This window comes from Callorhinchus milii, unplaced genomic scaffold (assembly GCF_018977255.1).
Source record: "Callorhinchus milii isolate IMCB2004 unplaced genomic scaffold, IMCB_Cmil_1.0 Scaffold12, whole genome shotgun sequence".
Classification (NCBI taxonomy): domain Eukaryota; kingdom Metazoa; phylum Chordata; class Chondrichthyes; order Chimaeriformes; family Callorhinchidae; genus Callorhinchus; species Callorhinchus milii.
Window position 1 is genome coordinate 16,739,424 of NW_024704753.1, and position 22,532 is coordinate 16,761,955.

General features: G+C 41.0%; 1 protein-coding gene across 4 annotated transcripts in view; it reads left to right on the forward strand.

The window, feature by feature from the left end:
• The window catches only part of LOC103176707 (6-phosphofructo-2-kinase/fructose-2,6-bisphosphatase 4), a 50,176-nt gene extending 28,135 nt beyond the window's left edge, over nucleotides 1-22,041 (forward strand). For 3 of the 4 annotated variants that reach the window (XM_042339641.1, XM_042339642.1, XM_042339639.1), the window contains 13 exons: nucleotides 926-1,051; nucleotides 1,609-1,705; nucleotides 1,824-1,890; nucleotides 2,071-2,145; nucleotides 2,706-2,762; nucleotides 2,968-3,089; nucleotides 3,521-3,728; nucleotides 4,115-4,261; nucleotides 4,956-5,060; nucleotides 7,065-7,194; nucleotides 7,932-7,994; nucleotides 8,389-8,453; nucleotides 12,101-14,378. In XM_042339641.1, coding sequence (XP_042195575.1) covers nucleotides 926-1,051; nucleotides 1,609-1,705; nucleotides 1,824-1,890; nucleotides 2,071-2,145; nucleotides 2,706-2,762; nucleotides 2,968-3,089; nucleotides 3,521-3,728; nucleotides 4,115-4,261; nucleotides 4,956-5,060; nucleotides 7,065-7,194; nucleotides 7,932-7,994; nucleotides 8,389-8,453; nucleotides 12,101-12,160 — 1,322 coding nt within the window. In that variant the 3' untranslated portion in view covers nucleotides 12,161-14,378. Of the gene's footprint in view, nucleotides 1-925; nucleotides 1,052-1,608; nucleotides 1,706-1,823; nucleotides 1,891-2,070; nucleotides 2,146-2,705; nucleotides 2,763-2,967; nucleotides 3,090-3,520; nucleotides 3,729-4,114; nucleotides 4,262-4,955; nucleotides 5,061-7,064; nucleotides 7,195-7,931; nucleotides 7,995-8,388; nucleotides 8,454-12,100; nucleotides 14,379-20,442 lie in introns of those variants that run through there. The other variant, XM_042339640.1, reaches the window with a different exon arrangement.
• Nucleotides 22,042-22,532: the final 491 nt, after the last annotated feature.

Sequence of the window (22,532 nt, forward strand, 5' to 3'; positions counted from 1 at the left end):
CACTATTATGCAGACAAGCGTATTTGTGTATTGTGCCTCATTAAACACTGGAGACCATTTATCCCGCTGCACATACTTAATCGACATTCTTGCTTAATGAAATCTTTCTGGTGAAGGGATATCCAACTCAACCCTGTAAGTAAATGGGGGATTTCAGTGTTTCAATTCAGATTGGATTCTGAGGTGTTGTGACCTCCAACACATGATTGGAATGGGCTCCTTGGGGTGCGAGCCACATTGAAGGTGGATCTCATTGGAGACGGCTGCTGTATACTCCTCGCCTGGTTGTTTGTGTGTAAATTGGCTACCAACTTCACTTATAAATATAGCCACTACCCTACAGAAAACTCTATGAAATGATTTGAGATATTTTGACGCAATCAGTGCTGCATCAAATGCAAGGATGATTATTAGTAATAAATGATAATAGTGTGAGGACTGTTTTCGCCCACAAAATATCCAGTCAATTCACTTTACTCTATATTCCGTAAAGCATTTGAGACGCCTCAAAGACATGCTAAGGCACTATATCAATTGCAAGGATTATTATTATTGTGATAGATCTTTTCTTTCCTCAATTAGAAGTCGCCAGTTCTACAGCAGGAGGCTTACAAGTGACTTCTAATGGTAGAAATTAAGTACTGGAACAATATGTTATGACTGGATCAATACAATCTATTTTGAGACCAGGCCATTCAACACTACAGTATTCGATCATGGAAGAGAGTATGTCCTTATAAATGATAATCTTGTTGTTGTTGTTGTGGTCCTTGAAAAATCACACTTGTGAATTTCGGCAAACTTTTTTAAAAGTTATTTTAAAGATCTTGCGAAACTGCAGATTAACGGAAAAAATGATTTTAAACCATGTTGATGACAATATGATTGTTTATTAGGACTAAAGTTTACACTGTTTCAATTCCAGTATGCATCCCACACATGACAAACTCGCCCTCGTTGATTGTGATGGTGGGTCTCCCAGCCAGAGGGAAAACCTACATATCAAAGAAGCTCACCCGTTATTTCAACTGGATTGGCGTGCCTACCAAAGGTGACTTTTTCCTCTCTCCACACTTTGTACGTATTGTTTGCGGTAGTGGATATTTCTAATTCTAAGTGGCCATCATTTGTGCTTGACAGGCTATGCTAGACAGCAGTTTTCTCTCTCTTCCCTTGGGTGACTGGTGGCTAGGCATTTGAATATAATTTTCTTCGGCTCGGATACAGTTCCACTGGTGCCTGCCGTACTCGTGTATCTCACCTGACGGCCATGCGTACATTTTCTAGCAGGTGTCACTCAGTGGTAAGCAGAAGTGGAAGCATTGGCTAATTCTTCTTCCCCTCCCTACCCAGCTTCTATCACCGAGACTATCCTTAGCACTCAATCAGACCCCAGGGAGAGTTGAGATCAGCTAACACAACACAGACTGTGAATTGAATCTATGCCATTGTTAGAATGACCTCAGTACATCACCAAGGGGTGCTTGTTTTCCCATTAGCAGTTTGTACCTAAGGCAACGGAGAAGGTTACAGAGTACAGTAAGGTGTGAGGCAAACAACCTGATTCAAGTATTCTGTATAACAGGATAATTATTTTACTCCTCACAGCTTTTAATGTTGGGCAGTATCGTCGTGACCTGGTGAAGACCTACAAGTCCTTTGAATTTTTCCTCCCTGACAATCAAGAAGGTTTGAAGATCCGAAGGTAATTCACCTCACCCTAATGTAGATCAGTTGTTTATTTATCTAGATTGTTTAGATAACTTATCTAAATTGCAGACTCTACATTGTTCATTCCTTTCCCAATCATCTTATTTTTGCAGACAATGTGCATCATTGGCACTGAACGACGTAAAGAAATATCTCAATGAGGAAGGTGGTCAAGTAGCCGTAAGTTAAATATTGCAATCTATTGATAAGTGAATATTGTTTGATATACTGATATGCTTTGGGGTTGAACAGTCTGTACAAAGTGTATAAGTGGTTTATAGATTTATAAAAGATTTAAAGATGAGCTGCCCTTTGTATAAAGGCAGAAGACCGTCCTAATGAGCAGTTTGTTTTTAATAGGTCTTTGATGCCACAAACACTACACGTGAAAGGAGGGAATACATTATCAACTTTGCAGAACAGAATGGATATAAGGTTAGCATTGAATGGTTTCTATGTTTGGTTTGAGCCTTGTGGACTGTGACTGTCCTTCATATTCCAACATTCTGGGAAGAGAAGCCTAGTCTGTTCAGCTCTTAAAGATTTATTTACTAAGAATCTTAAAGTTTTTAAAAATTTAAAGAGATTAACATGTACCTGGATGCTTTTTCTGACCACTTGATACTAAGGTCACCTCCTCTCTGAGATATGATGACTCTTCAAAAAAAAAAAAAATATTCTTTGACATTTGAATGCTGCAATTGAAAGTGCTAACTATAAAGATTCCAACAGGATTATTGGACAATCTATAACAAACATATACTATAAAATGAACTGAGTAGTTCAGAGCCTGATATTGGATTGGTAAACACCTATGTGTGGGTTAGAGGTGTGGGCTCTTGATTGAGTTTCCTTTTAAAGAAACCTTTATTGAGAAACCTTCAGTTTTCTTTGAATTTATTGAGCAGCTGAAAATGGAAAGATTAATTTGTTTTGTTTTTCTCCCCTCACTTTTCATGATCGATCCTGGAAACCCGCTCCTCTTGATGATGAAGGTGTTCTTTGTAGAATCTGTGTGTGAAGATCCAGAAGTCATCGAGACAAACATTGTGGTAAGTCGAACGTTGGTAGCAATAACGGTGTCACAATCCATTGCGGCCTTTAAAATGTCCGGTTCCACCAGTGTTAAGTACTCAGGTGCAGCCTGTGTGAAGCGTGCTATATCAATGCAAGTTGTCGTAGAGAAAAAAGTATTTGTAGTGTTCTTGGAATTTTTGTTCAATATGCGCTATTCACGTCATTACTTTATTCAATTAGCAAGTGAAGCTCAGCAGTCCTGACTACAGCGACTGTAACAATGATGAAGCTATATCTGACTTCCTGAAAAGGATAGAGTGCTACCAAAATACATATGAACCATTGGATGAAGTCTTCGACAAGTGAGTAAATGAGATAATTTGTACTTAGTCTGTATATAATGTCATCACTGGCATATTACATAGTAAACAAAAATAGGTGTTAGTTTGGTTAAGCCAGTAGCATTCTGGTGTGTGTGTGTGTCCCTCCTCCTGAGCGCTGTATTAGATTGTCAGCCTAAACTATGAGTTCAAAGCGTGACATGGGGCTTGAAAGCACCACCTTCTAACTTGGAGGCAAGAATGCTGAGCTAGGCTGACATGGACAGCAAAAATGTCTGAGTTTCAAGTTGCCAGTTCTGTATTGATATTGCTGCTTGTGCACTGTAGCATGTAGGACAAGGCCATTATATAAGAAAAAGTGTTGTAATGGGGCTGCTCTGCATCTTTAATTGTGAACAAATGTGTATAATTTTAATTTATATTTACTTGGAATGTTTTTCTTTGCCTCAAAGAGACCTTTCCTTTATTAAAATCATGGATGTTGGAAGACGCTATCTTGTGAATCATGTGCTGGATCATATTCAAAGCAAAATTGTTTACTACCTCATGAACATCCATATCACTCCACGTTCCATCTACCTCTGTCGCCACGGTGAGAGTGACCTGAACCTGAAGGGCAGGATAGGTGGCGACTCAGGGTTATCTCTTCGGGGCAAACAGGTGAGTTTAAAAACTAACTATAGTATCAGTCACGTATTGTTGATGTGTCTCTTTCACACTCGGTTCTCTGTACAGTATGTAACAAGGATACTTCAAACCATTGCAACAAAAAACACCCATTATTTCCAGAATATTGATCCTGAGGATAACGTGGCTATGATAATAATTAACTCAAAAAATTTCCCTTTCACATCGGGAGGACATCCCAATACACTGGTCCGTCCCAGCTTGGCACTTTGGATTGTGAATCAGTTGGTTGTGTATTGGATCATTCAGTGGCCACAGCATATGTTGTTGCGTGAAACTTTTGAGATATCTTGAGTTGTAAAAGATGTTTAGAAATATAATAAAAATGTTGTGTCTAATCTACTTGCTTTTTGTTGCAGTTTGCCAAATCATTAGGAAAATTCATTCAGGAACAGAACATAAGGGACTTAAAGGTCTGGACCAGTCAGATGAAAAGGACAATCCAGACTGCTGAGGCTTTGGGTGTGCCTTATGAGCAGTGGAAAGCATTAAATGAAATAGATGCTGTAAGTTGATTTCTGTTTTTAAAAATAGCAAAGGTGCGTCCATTTAGTCTATTTTAACCATTGGAAGGATAGAGATAGCTACTCGGGGAGGAGAAGGATTTGGGATTTGGAGAGGGAGAAATTCGGGGCAAGGGAGATGCAGTTAAATTGACAAGTGAATAATTGATGTTTGAACAACCAGTGTTCAATCAAACTCAATTCTGTTTATTTCAGCGAATTTCTGTCTTAATTCCCTCTTGAATTTATTGACCCAATCTGGCATAACTCAGCCTAGCTCTCTCACTCACTTCTGAGTCAGAACATTGTGGGTTCATGCACCATGCCTGGGCTTAAAACACGAGGCTAGGAGAGCATTGCTGCATTGTTCGAATGAGACTTTAAACTGAGGTCCCGGTTAACAATCCTCCAGAAAGAAATTGGTCACTTGCTTCCTAGTTATTAGTGGAACATTTCGGTGAACAAATTAATTGTGTTTACCAACAAATACAGTCACTTCATTTTATACAAAACTCTGGAGTGCATTGAGACGTTTTAATATAATAGGGGCAAAATCGAATGCAATGAATATAAACTTGGGTGCCTAATTCTGGCTAGCAATTTAGTTACCTTTACTATATCCTCTCTAATATTAAGATAGCTCTAAAAGGAGATTTTATCAGTTCCTAATCCTTTTAATTCATCAATGTTTTTATAGGGTGTCTGTGAAGAAATGATGTACGAGGAAATTCAGGAACACTATCCATCAGAATTTGCACTAAGAGATCAAGATAAATACAGATATCGATATCCGAAAGGAGAGGTAGGTAATGACACCACCACTTGAAGACCTTGTCTGCCCATTTAGCTGGCCTGTCTCTGACTTGAAATGTTAAACATTTGGCAGTTTAGTACCAAATCACAATGTACTTCCTAACTCAGCAAAAGGGGATGTAATGCTTCCTTTTACCATCCAGAGAAATGCAAAGATTATTTCTGAGCTAGTTCTAAAAATGATTTTACAGGTCAAAACTTTAAACGACAACAACAAAATTACATTTGTATAGCGCCTTTCACGTCGGGAGAATGCCCCAAGGCGCTGGACAGTTTCGGACCCGAGCTGGGGGTTGGGGATGGAGGAGGGCAGGGAGGAAGCAGGAGAGTCTTGAAGGAGGTAGGGGAGGGGGTGAGGCAGAGGGACTGCGGGATGGAGTTCCAGAGGGTGGGGACAGAGTAGCAGAAGGCCAGGCCTCCCAATAGTGGGGCAACGGGGCGGGAGACTTGAAGCAGGCCAGAGCCTGCAGCCTACGGAGGAAGGAGTTGGAGGCCGACAAGCAATGAGTTTGCGTAGTCAAGCCTCGATGTAATGAAAGCATGTATGAGGGTTTCGGAGGAAGCGAGCGATGTTGCGGAGGTGGGGGGAGGCACAGCGGGTTGTGGCGCAGATGTGGGGTAGAAAGGATAGTTAAGGATCAAACAAGACATCAAGGCTCCGGACTGGCTTAGCAAGGTGGATGCTGATGTTGTCAGTGCCTGAGGTGAAGATCCGTTGATGGGAGCCCATCAGGCGAGCCTCGGCCTTGTTGACAGACCAAGATTGCAAATGTGATGTACTGTTAGTACCTGGATCTGTCTAGTTTTGAAGTTATTTATGAATTACATGAATCTCTTTGGAGCCACCAAATGGTGTGTAATGATCTGATGCACAGCACACATGGTGTGAGCGGATTATACCCATTGCAGAGAGAAATCCTAGCTGTAAAGGGTAAGGGTTCAATTCTAGTGCTTCGTCATATGGTGTCTCTGGACATGCAATAATAATGATAATCCTTGTATTCGATATGTAAGCTAAGACTGGGTTACAGCATAGTTCCTCTGAACTATTGAAGGCTCAAATTAATGAACTTCATTTGGAGAAACCTGGAATGGATATAGCCAGACAGCTTGTTGATGACACTTAAGCACATTAAAAAGCATTGCACTGAATCAGCAATGGGTCAGATGGTTGTCTTGCTGTGAGCTGACTAGATTTATTAACATACGTCAGGTTAGTTAGACTGGTTTTCAACGCAGCAGAGAAACATTTGAAGGGCTTGAATAGGAACACTATGTCCTCAACCACCAGATAGAAACACGCCAATCTCACAATCATTCAGGTCCATTTGCAAAAGACAAATTTCATAATTGGAACATTTTCTATTGACCAGAACTGTCTGCAGTCTAGCTATTCTGTACTAAATGGATTTGGTCAGCATTCTGTTTCCCTCACTGTCTTGGCCAGCTGTAATCCTCAATCATTAATGGTGATCTGCCTCCAGCTCATGACATTTGGAAGGTTACTGGAGTAGATTGGTTTCACTTTAAACACCCTGTACTATTTTTCCATGAAGTCTCATTCCTAGTGACTGCCTTTTCCATTTTATCAGAATTGTTAACTTGCAGCTCTTTATATAACTGATCAGAATTATTTACACCCCTATTCTCTGGAACTCCTGCCTCTATCACTCTGGCTCAACCCCCTTTATCTTTAAATCCCTTCTTAAGACTTCAACTGTACCTATAATGACCTTCCCATCTTTCTCCTGTAGTCTATCCCCACTATTGCGCAGCTCTCTTTCCTGGGTAAAGGGTGCTATATAAATGTGAGTTTTGTATTTACAAGTGCTTTTGCTGTGTAACATATGCCAGTGAGGGGGTCAGCGGGGCTTACAACCACTCCCCCCCACCCCCACCACCATTTTGGTTTAAAGGTAAATAAAAGGTAGAGGGAGATTCCTTTAAATGAATTCTGGAGATTTGTAATTAATTTCCCCCTTTTACTTTTCAGTCATACGAAGATCTGGTTCAGCGACTGGAGCCAGTTATCATGGAGCTAGAGAGGCAAGAGAACGTTTTAGTCATCTGTCATCAGGCTGTTATGCGCTGTCTCCTGGCCTACTTCCTTGACAAAACTGCAGGTAAAAGAAGAGCTAAACACCCATTAATTTTACTGTCGGTTTACAATGCATCAACTGAATAGAAACTACATTTCTATCCTGTTCTATTGAGTTGAATATTTCAGAAAAATCACAGCGTTTTCCTCCCCATTATTTCTCTGCTGTATCCTTTGATTTGTGCTATGGTACAGTTCCAAACAACCCACGTTTATTCATAAAAGGTGACAGAATCTAAGAAAGGCCATTTTCATCCAAATCGCTTCTTGTGATCCTAAGTTGTTGGCATTCGACTTTTTCTTTCCCCCAGTTGTGTTTTCGGTTTTGAAACTATAATACTTGCTTCTGCAATCCACATCTGCTTTTCGTAAATTTATCAGGTACTTTCTCAAATCACTTAAAAATGAAAAGATTTTTTTTAGCACAAATTCAAACTATCTAGGCTTAAAATCTGGATGTGAGCATTGTTGGAGGTGCCGTCCTTCGGATGAGACATTAAACCGAAGTCCCGTCTGCCTGTCCAGGTTGATGTTAAAGATCCTGCGGCGCTATTCAAAGAGAGAAGGGAGTTTCTCCTGGTGTCCTGGCCAACAATTTCCCAGTTAAGATTGGGTCACTCCACTCCAAGGCTATTTGTGATGCATTACTGTACACAAATTGGCTGCTGCATTCGTCTACAAAAGCAATGAGATAAAGCTCTGTATCAAATACATGGACTATTATTACAATGAGCTACTACCTATTCTTTGTTTCATTTCCAGAGGAACTGCCATACCTGAAGTGCCCCCTCCACACTGTGTTGAAACTAACTCCAGTGGCATATGGTAAGTCTTAGGTAACTACAAAGCTTCCTATAAGGAAGCAAAGATTTTGGTGCTTTAATATAATGTACATGGCGGGGATGCAGGGGGGAATCCTGTCTCAATGCTTGTACCGTTCACAGTGGACCTTTCATATGCAAACCTATATAGTTCCTAATTGCTCTACAAATATAAATATTCCTATTTAACTCCAGTAATACAGTAATTTGATTATTTTTGCAGTGAAATTTAACTTAGTACCACGTGGAATTATTTTGGAGGAAATTTCAAACGCTTAGCGAATCTGTTAGTATATGAACTTCGGTTCGAGTTGAATTGTGTCCTCCCGATGTGAAAGACACTATGAATAAATGTAAATTTCTATTGTATTGAGTGTTTGATATATTTTCGCCCTTAGGCTGCAAAGTCGAATCCATTTTCCTCAATGTTGAAGCTGTTAACACACACCGGGAAAAGCCTGAGGTAAGCTGATAAACCAAATTACATTTTGAAGATTGGATGAAATTTTTTTTTCTAAAATCCCTGTTTGGGTTGCAAACCGAGGCAGAGATGTTCAGATTAATTAGCTGCTTGTGAAACTTGTGGGGGCCTACAGTCTAGCTCTTGAGATACGGCAGGTTGTTCTGTTGGAAGCTGTGTGTTGGACAGCATTGTAACACCACTCTCCACTCCCTGAACCAAGTTTGCCAGCGGTGAATGCTTTTGCAGCCTTCGGCCATGTAATCCACATTCTCCTCCTTGTCTCCATAGACATGCTATTATTCACACTGTTACGTCAAACAATCATGATTGTAGTAACAAAGATGTGGTTTGCGGGGAAAAAAGGAAATTATATATTGAAGCATATGTATCCCCTTTTTTGTTTATGTGACACTTGTTTATTCATAGACAGTACTTGAACACTAACATAATTTTGTTGAAATTTTGCGTATAGCTGCTTTGAATGGGGTGAAAGCACGTTAACTGCCTTGTAAAGCAATGTAACAAAATAGTTTGTGCTGCCACAAGCAGAATGGTTATGTAGATAAACTAGATTATTCTCATATACTAAATGAAAGCTGTTTCATTGAGCCATAGTTTCAACCTGATCCATAGTCTTCAACCCTTGCTCCAAGTCGGTTTGCTTGTTGCTGCTGTTGTGAGGTTTAGTGAGACAGGACACCTTCATTCTGTCCTAAAATGCATTTTCCCTTTGCAAGGCACTAATAGATATTTGCAAGTACAGTTGACTGTCTTTGTATTTGAGATTAATGCGAGTAGAACTGATATCTAGGTAGTGAACTGCATTCAAATGCTATAATGTCCAAATAATAGTTTCTGGAAGATCTGCCACTGGGATATTTACCCACATTACTTTTCATCTCTGCAACTTCATTCTGAAATCATTAGATGTGCTGATGTTGATCTTATATGTACAGTAGATGTCAAGGCACCCAGGCACTCCTTGCTATGGCATACTATTATGAAATAGTGTATCTAGAATCGCTTTAAAACAAAGTGTTTATTGTGTTCTTGCATCAATTGTTATGAAGTTTCAGAGTCCAGGGTCAAAACTATCAGCCTGTTATCTAATCATTCAGTAAATATGTTTCTTGTGATTCATTAAAATGAGGAGCAAGTGCAATAATGTAATATTTTCACGTAGCCCTAAGTCTGTTGGTCCTGTGGGTGAACCGCACTGGTTTGGAGAAAAGTCAGGGTGACCGTTTTAACCTTTATTAACATTAAACACATCTTAGTTAACTAGAGCAGTGTGCCCGTGGACACATCTTGGGCGGGAGTTTGGGGTAACTAGCAATACGAAGCTTGTAATTATGAAGTGATAGAACTTTATGTTCAAAGTATTTTTTCTTTAAATCTGGTAAGGAGCAAATAGAGACTGTAAATAAACATAACAGCAGGATATATTTTTAGAAGCAAATAAAGCACTATGACCATCATATGCTGGTGAATGTTGCATTTGGACTGGAGGTAACTAGGAGGTCTGTGTAACGCTGGGCTTGTGAGTACTGCACTGCCCGGGAAGATTAAACATTGGTATGCACAGCATGAAATGCCTTGGCATCTCACACTGAAAAAACTTTCTCAGTTTCTCGAAAAACATTTTCAGCACTGCGTTGTAAAATAGCTTTCGAAAGAATGCTTCCAGAGAGCGGGAGAGACAGCAAGATACAGAGTGTATAGAAATTGATGATTAGATTGTACTGTAAGACAAACAGTCTGATTTTTGCTTTTGGATGCCGTACAAAAATGTTATTGTGTGGTTTAGGATTGAAGTTCAGTGCTTGAAAGATTAACTGTGAGAGAAGTATGAAGAATGTGCCTTTGGCTGTGCATGTTCAGTTGATACTTGCACTTGTTAGTCATGCAGAAAGTACTTTAGAGAGCAGTTGAGTGCATTACTTTTCATTCTGTGGAAACCCATTTGAAGGATGGATGCAATGTGTTTACTAACTTGATGTGGACTTCTTGATGTTTATATGGTACTGGTTACTGCTGGAAGTAAATGTTTCATTTCTTAAACTTTGTTGTTAAAGCAATATAAAGCTAAAATATTGGCATTAAGATTTCAATTCACAGTTGCCCAAGCGTGTCCATTTGACATCTTTGGAAAGGTCACTGTGATTACCTTGAGGTGGCATTGTATTATTAACTGTACTCATGCTTATGGGGCTCTCTGTTTAATGGTTATAACCAACAGTGTTTAAGACCCTCAGAGAGTTTGGATGTGTTTACAGCCTTCATGCCTATGTAATCAATCATTATATCTGTACTGTTTGAGGAACTGGACAGTCATTCAGTGAACAACCTAACAACTGAGACTGTGGCCAGTTGCATGTTTTGATCCCAGACATCTATTGGGGACATGAAGCACCACTTTAGTTTGGCTGCTTGCATTATTCAGTGCTTTATTTTTCGTCAGCCGGATGTGCTGAAACCTAACATTAAGAGTATCCAAACCAGACAGAGTTCAACATATGTATTAGAGAAGGGAGTTTCTCCCATTGTCCTGGCCAGCAATCCCCCAGATAAAATTGGTCACCGTGACTATTTGTGGGACATTGCCACGCACAAATTGGTGAACACACTCGTTTACAAATGCACAGTCACTATGATTCATAGTAATTCCTGTAAAGCGCTTTGAGATATCTCGACAATGTAACAAGGTGCAGAGATTATTTTGTATGCATGCCATTTACACACGGAAAGTTTCAAATTTAATACATGCTTTTTTCATGGCTGAGGAGCAATTGAATCTCTGAAATTTCCGGCACATAAGGAGATCATTCAGCCCATCAAGTCTGCACCAGCTCTCAAAGCAAGGTGTGCACTCACAACCATTTCACTACCATATCATTTTACTCCTTCAAGCCTCTGTCCTTCATATACCTATCTACTTCGCTCTTGAATCAAAATAGACTCTTATCCTTACAGAGAACGAATGCTTATTAATTTACATTGAATGTTCTGCTCAATGGTTTTTATCATTTTACTAGTTTGGCAGAACCGTGGATTAAAATTGCTTTCCTTGTAATAGGTTCTTTTAAAAGCTTAATGTGGGGCTGTGAGAATTCATCTCCTTCTTGGTTTTGTACAATAGACATTGAATAATCAGAGGAATGGATGGTCTGAGGGTTTGATGATGGTTTGGTGTATATGAAGAGCCGAGAGACTATGCTATCGTACGGCAGTGCGGACAACACTGGGATATACAGTACTGTGACTGGATGTGTTGCTGTGGTGCTGTATATCGTTTTTCTGCAACGTAGTCTGTGATGTACACGTGGCTTTCCTTCACTTTTCTTGTTGAAGCATTCCTATGATGTGAAGGCTGGTTAACCAGCTCCTGAACCAGCTGTTTCCCAGCCTTCATTAACCATTATTAATATCAAATATTTACAAAATGTCAAAGGTGATTCTAATTTTGAGCATCTACAGATTTTGTTTCAAAGTGTCCAGTAGAAAATTCAGTGATTTTTCTGAAAGGGATGAACTTTAAGTCCTCTTACAAATTATTAACTCCATATATCTTTAGTCCTGTATCGCCCTGCGTTTGCTTTGTGTTGTTTTGTGTTGTTCTTCACAATTTCTGTTTTGTTGTCATGCAGAATGTAGACATTTCAAGACCACCCGAGGAAGCACTTGTAACAGTCCCAGCTCACCAATGAGACCTGCTGCCTGCTCTGCTGCCAGTTAGACTAACCCTAGGGTGACTGACCTCCCTTACCATTTTTAACCTCGTGCCACAACTCGGGTTTTTAAACCCTAAAATAATCCTGGAACTGAGGGTCTGTCTTCTTTCTGTTTTTATCAATGTACGTAAAATTTTGATGCTTAGGTAAACAAACGACTTTGGTACAGTACAATGCAACCGTGATTTTTAATTGTCTCCAAGAGATGGGTAAACTATGGGTAAAAATGACACCGCACAAATCTCTGTATACACTGAGCCGTAACTACTGTATGCACCTTCAATGCCTGATGTAAATGTATTTTTTAACCATTTGTAACGTGTGCATCTTCTACACGAATACAAAGCTGTAATAATTGTTTACTTCTGTCGTTGTACCTACTTGTAAGCGTCATTCGAAAGGGAGGAGGTCAATTGATGTGTGTATTAAAGAACAGAACTGAGGATATGTGAAGGGAGGAAGGCAGACAGTGTTTTCAAACTGTTTACATTTTGTAGCTCTTCTTCTGCATGTCCGTGTGACTTGTTCAAGCCCAGGTGTAGATGTACGTAACATAGGGGGAAATCGTCTTGTGCACAAAATGGAATGTATTGATGTAAAATAATACATTTTACCTAACACTAATTTTATCGGAAAGTATAGTAAACTCGATCTAGTCTTTGTCAAGTACCCCTACCTGTTCATTCACATTCAAACCACCTTTTCAGTGACAAAATCAGACTCTTCTTTAAAACTTCATTAACTTAAATTAAAATGATCATTTAGGTGTAAAGAGATTCACAGCAGTTAATTAAGGCAGAACTATGTACTTTTAAATATAATTGGCTGCAAAAACCTCACTAATTCAATCCCTTCTCTGCAGACCGAGGGTGTTGTGCACCCTCATCAGTTTATTCTGATTACCAGTGTTATTGTGGTATGTTGCACTACCCTAAATCATTTTAATTCTGTTAATGCTGAGGGTTTGGACTGTCCCAAATGTATCAGGGTTGAATAGAGATTACATTTACTGTAGTGTGAGGGAATCTGGTTTGCACATAAATACTTGTGCATTGAGATTAAAGGTGATTATGAAGAAATTTCTTGTTCCATTTACCATCAGTCATTTATTTTCTGTGCAGTTTGCAATCCATACCCAATGTATATGTTGCAGGGTATTACACAGCAGATTTCTGAAGTTAAACTGTCTTAAATGAGTCCACTTAAACCGTTCTTGCTGACTGTGCGTGAATACTCTTTGCTTCTTAATCTGTAATTCATGTCCTCTGATTCTACATGTCACACGGCACTTTTTAGATTTTAGACATTTTTAATTTTCTAATTTTTACTTGTGGATCATCGAGACTACTTTCAGCAGTTCTATTTAGCACTTATTGTACATATCTACAGCCTATTTTATCTCGAATCCCTCATTAGAGTATGTCCTCGATGAGTACACAAGTCCTGCTTATAGTTAGTGGTGTTGATGATTGCAGAACCTTTAAATACCTTCCAAGTCACTGAATATGCAATCATTAAAGGGAATGTATTTACCTACAGAAAGATACACCCTTAAGGAAATATGTGCATTCATATTAATGTAACAAATAATTGGACTGGGAATCGGTACCATTGGTCTTGACTCTACATTCAGTGATAGCATTGCGCTCTCATCGATCAGGTATTTGTAGACTGGGTGAAAAAAATCAGAAAATGTTTAACATTGATCAGAGATTGTTGTCTTTCCTCATAGCTACCCCATAGCCCATTGCTCTGTTTTGTACTAATTTGATGGCATGCTACTTGGGATTTGCTCAAAGTTTAGGTTCCAGTTCACACAGACCAATAATTCTATGTATAAAATACATCAGGGATCTGAGGGGCTCTTATCAATTCCGTTTGATTTGTAGACAACAGGACTCAAGGTCCTGTTCCTCTGTGTCACATATTGTGTGATTTATGTGGATTTGCACACAGTACAATACTTTAGTTACCCAGAACTAAACCTATCCAGATTTAAATTTTAGATTAAAACCGCTCTTGTATTTTGGGGGGAGGGTGGGGGGAGCCGATAAAATTGATTTTCTGTATTGAGACATCCTGTTACATACATTGTGCTTCACACATTTAAAAGGTTTCAATATGCAATGCACGTTTTGTCTGTTGAGGTATTATAAGTTGATTTGCTTCTCATTAAATGTTTGTCTTTAAACCACTTTGTTTCTTGTGTCAGGATTATTAACCTATACTGTATAAAGTTGTGGATTAAAACCTTTCTGTTTGCACAATACAAAAGTCCTGTTTGCCCTTCACAGGGTGGCAAATGCAGATTGACAATTCTCCTGTTTCATTCCCCTTTTAACTGACTGCGTAGAGCTAAGCATCCTGGTATCCTGGTGTCATTATCTCTCTCAACGTCTCTTGAAGGTTTCTGTTGTCAGGGAGGAAATGCCTTACTTTCACTTCCCCTCAATGTCATGCCTGAAATTGGGAATTCTCACTGTGAGGAATTGGCTTAAAATTCACATCCTACACTCACTGGCATAGTATTCAGTGCCTCAGCACACTATACTGCAAATCAATTTTTCTAACATCCAGGAGCAGATTTCTATTTGAACTAACCAGATAATTTTTTCCCTCCTGATTTAGGATGAATTCTTTCCTGGGAACGCATGCAGCATGTCTGAATTGTGGAACATTTAAACTTAGGAAACGTCAGATTTTAGCTTGTGTGGCAAGGAAGGGGAACGAAAGGCACACCATTACTTGAGCGAAAGATGCCTGTAAGCTTGTGTTACCATTTGGCTGCTGGAAAACTGTATATTTCTGAGATAGATATAAACTACTCACTTGTGCAAAAGAGAAGCACTAGGGAACCTCGAGTGATATTCAAAGGAACTCAAAGGCGCTAACAGAAATTATACACTTGAAACCTGCAGGACACGTACTTCAACTCCTTTTTATAAAGAAATGATCAGGACCTGCTTCAAGGCAATGCGGCTCAGATGATTTGTAGAGATTTAATTGAAGCAGGAGGTCAGTTTCTTTCAGCCTCCCTCCTCCTTTGTGGAGTCCCGTAGCACGTTGGTAAGAGCGCCTACCTCGCAAGTGAGAGGACCTGGGTTCGATTCCTGGGCAGGGTGAAATCTTAGGCAAGTTTCCTTATTCCACACACCTTTACTTACCTACCAGTAAGTAGCAACCTGTTTTTTAGTCGATTGACAGATTGCTTTCAGGGGTGGTACTCCCTTCAAAATATTTCAACAAAAAAAAATGATCACTCATTTCACGACTGTGGGACGTTGCTGTGTGCAATTGGCTGCCACATTTCACCCACAAAATATACAGTCGATTCACTTCATAGTATATTCTGTGAAGCACTTTAAGACGTCTCAATGCAAAGATTAATATTCCGCCCCCACCCCCCCAAAGTTCCATGTTAGATTTACAGAACCCCAATGTTAAACATCTAGAATCCATCTGAACTACATTGCTTTGTAAATCAAGGAATTTATTTATAAATATGGTAAAGGCAACAGACAAAATTTGAATCCCTGTTTATGTTGAGTTAACTGTTCTGGGATTGAGCAGTAGTTTGGATGATACATTTGGTCTCAGTATTCCTGTGATAGGGAGGAAGAATCACACAGGTTTCCAGGTCTTGTTCCCAATCCATTGAGCTCTACTGGAAGTGTGTGTCAGGTTTAACAGTGGATCATGTCTGTTGAAAGTAGTAACTTGGACAAGGTCACAGCAACTTCTGAAAGAGACAAAGTGAGTAATATATCTGGACTTGTGTGTTATCTGTGATTTCTAAAGTGACTGTTCAAAAGATGGCAAACGTGTCAGCAGGGAATGCGGCTTATTGAAATGTAGTATAGTTTGTCTTAATTCAATACCTTGCATTTGATATAGCGTGTTATTCCGTTATTAAAGCACTTACAGGACTTTACTGTAAAGTGTAGGTACTGTTGTGCATTTGTAGGTGAACCTGGCAGCCAATATTTGTAAGTGAATATTCCACAGTCACGAAGTGAATAAACCCAACATATTCTGGGGATTATTGGCCAGGACACTGGGAGAAATGCCCTTGTAATTTCAGACAGTGCCATGGGATTTTTAACATATACATGAGGAGGCAGACAGGAACTTGGTTTAACATTTCATTTGAAGGATGGCATCTCTAACAATCCAGCACTGTATTGGAGTGTCGGTGTAGACTATGAGCTCAAAGTAGCAGCATGGGGTTTGAGCCCACAACCTTCTGCCTCGGAGATGAGAGTGATACCAACTGAGCCAGGCTGAGTCCTACGAGTCTTCCACCCACACTAAAAAAAGACTGACTGATTGCCTGCTGAGAGAGGTGCAATGGGTGACCATTCAGCTCCCCTACCTCAAAGTTACCACTATTTTTAATTATTGTTTGCTCCGTGACTGAAGGATTTTCATCATCAGATCTGTCATATAAAAGAAGCATTAAATAAATCCAGAGCCTTCCTGGAAACTCATTTGTGGAGTCCTGTAGCTCAGTGGTTAGAGCACCGCTTTGCAAGTGAGAGACCTGAGTTCAATTCCAGGCAGAGGGCGAAACCTCGGGCAAGTTTCCTTACTCCACACAGAGCCTAATAATAATCCCTCCAAAAGTAAAACAATATTAAATTGGTCGTTTCAATCTACGACTGTTTGTGGGACATTGCTGTGCGCAATTGGCTGCCGCGTTCGCCCACAAATACACAGTCAATTCACTTTACAGTGTGTTCTGTGAAGCGCTTTGGGACGTCCTCCCGACGTGAAAAGCGCTATATCAAATGCAAGGATTATTATTATAACGATTCATTACTCTGTGTAAAGAAATGTATGAGGTGGACGTAAGGTGATAGGAATGTCTCCCTTGTTCATTAATGTTCTTGATGATGGAATAGTTCGGGTATCGACATCTGCAAGTTATACTCAACTTTGTGGAATGGTGAGTTAATGAAGAAGCTGTTGTGTTGCGTTTGGACCTAGAAAAAACTAACTGCAGAGTTTAGAGGATAGTTTAGGGAACTTTAAGTAAGAGACTCTGACCTTTTCAGTGTTGGGTGTGAAAGTAACTAAACCAGAGGAAGTCATTAAAAGCTGAAGTAGGACGAATTTGGAGCCATAGTGTTAGAATGGGCAATACGTTATATTTAGTGCTTGTCATGCAAACAAGGGTGCAACAATTAAGAAGCGGTGTATTGGAAAGAGCTATCATGTTTGTACTGTATCGGGGAACCACTCTTCTCTGTGGGAAAGGGGGCGGCTGTGAATTCCCGGGAATTAGATCAAGTCCCATGAAGCCAGACCAAATAATTTTATGTTGTCCTCCTTTAGGGAAGGCAGGTAAGGGAGGATGTGACTGACACACCCAGAGTGTTTCAAATAATAACAATATGGCTGTTTATTTATCCTAGTGAACAATGTGCTTTACATGGGGTTAAGTGGGAAAACTGTGTGAATGTTCCTTCTGAGAGTATTGAATACTTAAACTGTCACCAAATATGATTAAAGCGTGAAAATTATATAATGGAACCGTTCTTTGTTGCAAGAGATTGAAGAGGCTGCAAGCACTAGATAATAAGGTGCCAAAAAAAGAACAACATGCACAGAATCATAATCAGAGACAGGAATTTATTCTTATGGAGGAATGGATTATGGAGGAACGAACGGTCTTTGGTTCAGTACTCGATGGAAAAGAGTGAAAAAAAGATGGTGGAAGGCTGGGGGAGGAGGTTACGAGAGGAGCGGGAGATGAGGAAGTGGTCAGAGATATCCTTGTCCACGATAAACAGCTTGGAGATGTCAAGGCCATGGGTATTGATTAGATCAAAGGACTTCCTAACCCCTAACCAATCTGCTCGCTCCCTCCGCACAGCGGGCTCCGGCCTGCTTCACGTCCCCCACCTTGCCTGCCCCACCGAGAGACCGAGAGAGGTTTGGGAGATGAGGGCCACCCATTTCTCCCACCCCGTGACCTCGCTCCCTCTCCGTGAAACGTGCTGTCTCATTGGTCTTCTCTAGGAAGAGAAGTTCACGATCCATTCCAAGAAACATCTCTAGGATTCCCACGTGTAGGATTCTCTGCTTGGTTTAGATACTCACGGTGATGGGTTTCCGCATTTGTCAGACACCCAACTGACCAAAACTAAATTCTTGAGGCCTCGCCTTTCCCCTTCCCTCTACATTTTCAATTGTTTTTAAGCCTTCTCTGGTTTGAGTCTGTATTCAACCGCATCCTGTTCTACACCTGATTTAAGGTGTTGCTGACTGGAGCAGTTGGTATGGTTTCTGGATTATTTCTATGCGGAGACGTATATAATGGAAGAACCTACACTTGCAGTCGATGTGAATAACTTTTAGGTCACATTGTGTGTGTGTGTGTGTGTGTGCGTGTGTGAAAAAAAAAAGTGTTTATATTGTGTAACTCTGAACCAGCTAATAAAGAATTGTTGTAAAAAGGTTTCAGTGTACTGGAATTATGGATGGACTTTGTTTTATGGTGTGGGCTACATCGTTTTAGCTCACGCAATCTAATTTTTATGGGACTAGTGTAGACCCCAGCTCGGGTCTGAAATGCTGTAGGCTCTCCAGTGCCTTGGGACCTCCTGCCAACGTGAAAGGCACGATACAAATGTAATCTTGTAATGGGCTGAATGTTTGTTGTCATGTCCCCTTTTATCTGCTCATCGATAAATATCTGACAGTAAAAGCCAATGTTCCCCCAACAACCACTTTCCAACTGACTATTACAAGAAACGAACTGAGCAGCTCAACATCAACCATAACAACCAGAGAACAACAGGAGGAAGACTCACTCGCTCATTGCCTCCAGCAGATCTAACTCACATTCTCTGTGACATGGTTAACTGCTCTAACCTGTCCTATCTCCTCCCCTCCCCACCCCTCACTGGTGTAACTGTTTATGCACCGATTCTAAGCTGAATTAAATATATTTCTTATCAAGAACACAGCAAACGTGCCTTGCCTGGGCTGCACCAACTAAACAACTCACTCGAGTACTGTGATGCTTGTTCCCAGTGGTGGTGGTGATGATAATAATACTTGCTTTTGATATAGTGCATTATCACCTCAAAGCGTTTCACCAAATATACTGTAAAGTGAATTGACTGTGTAGTTTGTGGGCGAAACGCAGCAGTCAATTGCCCACAGCCGCGTCCCACAAAGAGTCGTGGATTGAGTGACCAATAAAATTATTTTGTTTCTTTTTGAAGTAATTATCAGCCCCGGAAAAGCGATTCCTCCAATTGACAAACGTCCAGGTTCCTCCTTACCACCAGATAAACAGAGGCGTGTCGAGTAAAGAAACTTGCCCAACATTTAGCCTGATTGGGAAGCTCCATTGATGACTTTACACTGACTGATCCTCCCCTTTTTATGACCTTTCACACCCTAAACCAAATGTGATATCTCCAGCTTTCAACTTTGCTTCATTCCAGCCCTTCTTGTCTATATTATTGGTACTAACACACATTGCCAATTTCCTCTCTCGTCTCACCTACTATCCAAGAAGTCCTCACCTCCGCACTATGTTGTAACCATGACTCATCACATTGTCTCCTAACTCGCTGCTTGGAAACCCGGGGAGTGTCACTGGGTTATAATTAGAAGACATGAAAAGAAGGAAATGAAAATTATAATCATAATCCCTTGCATTTGATATCACGCCTTCGAGACGTCTCAAAGCCCTTCACAGAATACACTGTAAAGTGAATTGACTGTATATTTTATGGACAAAATGCAGCAGCCAATTGCGCACAGCAGCGTCCCCACAAACCGCCGTGGATCGAGTGACCCTTTTTCTTTAAATTGAAGGGATTCCTTCAAAAGTGATCCGCCAATCGACTGACAACCGGGGCTTATACTTATACTAGATAAACAGAGGCGTGCGGAGTAAGGAAACTTGCCTAGATTACAAACAGTGGTGTGAGATGTTTGGCGTCCACCTAGGCAGGCAGATGGGATCTTGGTTCAGCATCTCAAAAAGAAATTAGAAAGATGCATGAAAAAGGTAATGGACAGGGAGCAGGAGAACGGGATGAGATGGGGACGCCTGATGGTCTTAACGTCCCATTTCGGTGCTGCAATATTCTTTGATTGATTGATCTTGCTTTCAATTGCAAACATGTCCCTTCGTGTTGTGTGTACAACTGAGTGGAGGTAAAGCACAGCCGCCTGTGCTCTTAACACTGCGCCTTTCTCTGTGTCTTAACTCCTGTCACTTTCTCTTTTGGATTCAGGTCGTACACGTGAACCGCTCCTGGGAGCAGGCACTGCAGACCATACCAAGTCATCTTTAGCTGCAGCTTAGCAGACCGGGGATAAAGTCTGCCCTCTACAGACAACACGCCGTTCGTTCACAGGCACCCTGGCCACACTAGCAGAATGTGTATAGGACCTTTCACCACAGCTCACGCTGAACCTTTAATATGTAAGTTCGCAGCCTCGGAAGCGCACTGAAACTCTCAACGGTGCCTCGAGACACAAGGCTGTCTCCTTGAACTGGATGTATCAAGACAGCCACCGGCTGCATCCAGCAGATCTGAGGAGAATCGGTGCTCTACATCCTTAACGTTTCTACTGATGTGTCTGTGTCATTCGAGTCTGTAAAAGGTTTTGTTGGTGATGCTTCGGGTGATGTCTCCACTTGATTTGCATGCTTGTGTGTTATGAAGAGCTGTTATTGGGTTTGAAGATGTGATATGTTCTGTTTTATAACGTGACGGAAAGTCTACTTTTATTCAGCAAGTCGGTGAGGTGGGTTCTCTTCGGTCCCTCAGTACCACAGCTCCCGGGCCTCTGGCCTGGTTTTATTCGGTGGAAATGGTAGAGAGGAGACAACAAGGTGATTGGTAATGTGTGCCATGAACTCAACACACACCACACAAATGACTGTGTGACCAACCTGCCAGTTAAACAATATTGATGGGGGGGGGGAAGAGTGAGAGAGCAGCAGCCCAAGTGAGAACTATATTCACCATAAAGCACCTGCCAACTGTGGGAGCTGACTCACCTCGGTGTTACTCTCTCTCACTGAGGCAGAGCAGAGAGGGGGAGAGAGGGCTGGACCTGAGCAAACCAGCCTCATGCTTATTCTTTACTCCACGCCATATTAGCTTTTAAGAGGGGAGTCAGATAAACAGCAGAAAAGGAGAAATATAAAAGGATACGGGAAAAGTCAGGAGAATGAGACTGAACAAAGTATTGGGCCGAATGGCTTTCCTCTGTGCTGTAAATGTTTATGAGTCCGCGGCTTTGTCTCTGAAGTAGAAGTGAGAATGAACCTCTTGATAGATTCACAGGGTGATCTGACTTGCCTCCTCTTCTCTCCCCTCTCTTCCCCCCCCCACCCCCTCTGCCAACCCAGTGAGACGAGGAAGACTCCAAACTGAGCCCCAGAGGGAAGTCTAAGCAGTTTTGCACAGACAGTGTGACTTTGCATGGTTATATATTCGGGCTTATTAGAAGAAACAACTTTATATAACGGCTTTCACCCAGGATAGCACCTGGGAGTACTGCACAATGCTGGGGTTTCCACAGGGTGGGGGAGGATGGAGGGGTGGGGGGAGAGAGGATTAGAGGGAACGAGCCATCGGGGCAGTCAAAGCGATATTACAATTTGTTGTGTGTTTTTTTATTATTAATCGAAACAACAGAAAATTCAGAAATGGAAACTATTTTGTGAATATCTATTGTACAGGGTGTCCCATATAGACATGTTACCCCCCCCCCACCCATGTTTTTTCCCACAGCGCACTGACCAACAGCTGAAACACGTGAAAGAATGGTGATAATTGTATTTAGAAGTACTTAATTGTATTCAGTACAAGTGTTTAACTATTCAGACGTCCAGAGGATCAGTGTATATGTGTGTGTTGTGTGCGCCATTATTTTCATGGCAGATAATGATCCGTTGCCACAGTTTGTGGTGTGATATCTTGCGTAACGTGGATGGAGCGAGGAGGAAAAATGTGTCTCTGACAGCTTGTTTCAGCTCTGCCATAGTATATCGCTGTTTTGTAAGGTTTTGGTGGGGGGTGGGGGGGGGGCAACAGGACTTTGTGGACACCCTGTATATTCAGGAAGAGTTGAAACAGGGAAATAGGGAGGGCACAGCAAAGCAGGTTTACTATTGAAACGATCACGAGTAAGTGTTGTGATTCCCATTGACCGGCTCCTAAATGAATGGGGTCAGCAGAGAGTGACAGGAGGGCAGCAGCGCTCAATAAAAACATCAGGCGCTCAGCATCTGCCTCTCACAGTAAACGCTGAAGTCTCTGCGATTAACGCACCGCACAGGAAAGGGATGATTGTCTCTTAATTGGCTGTA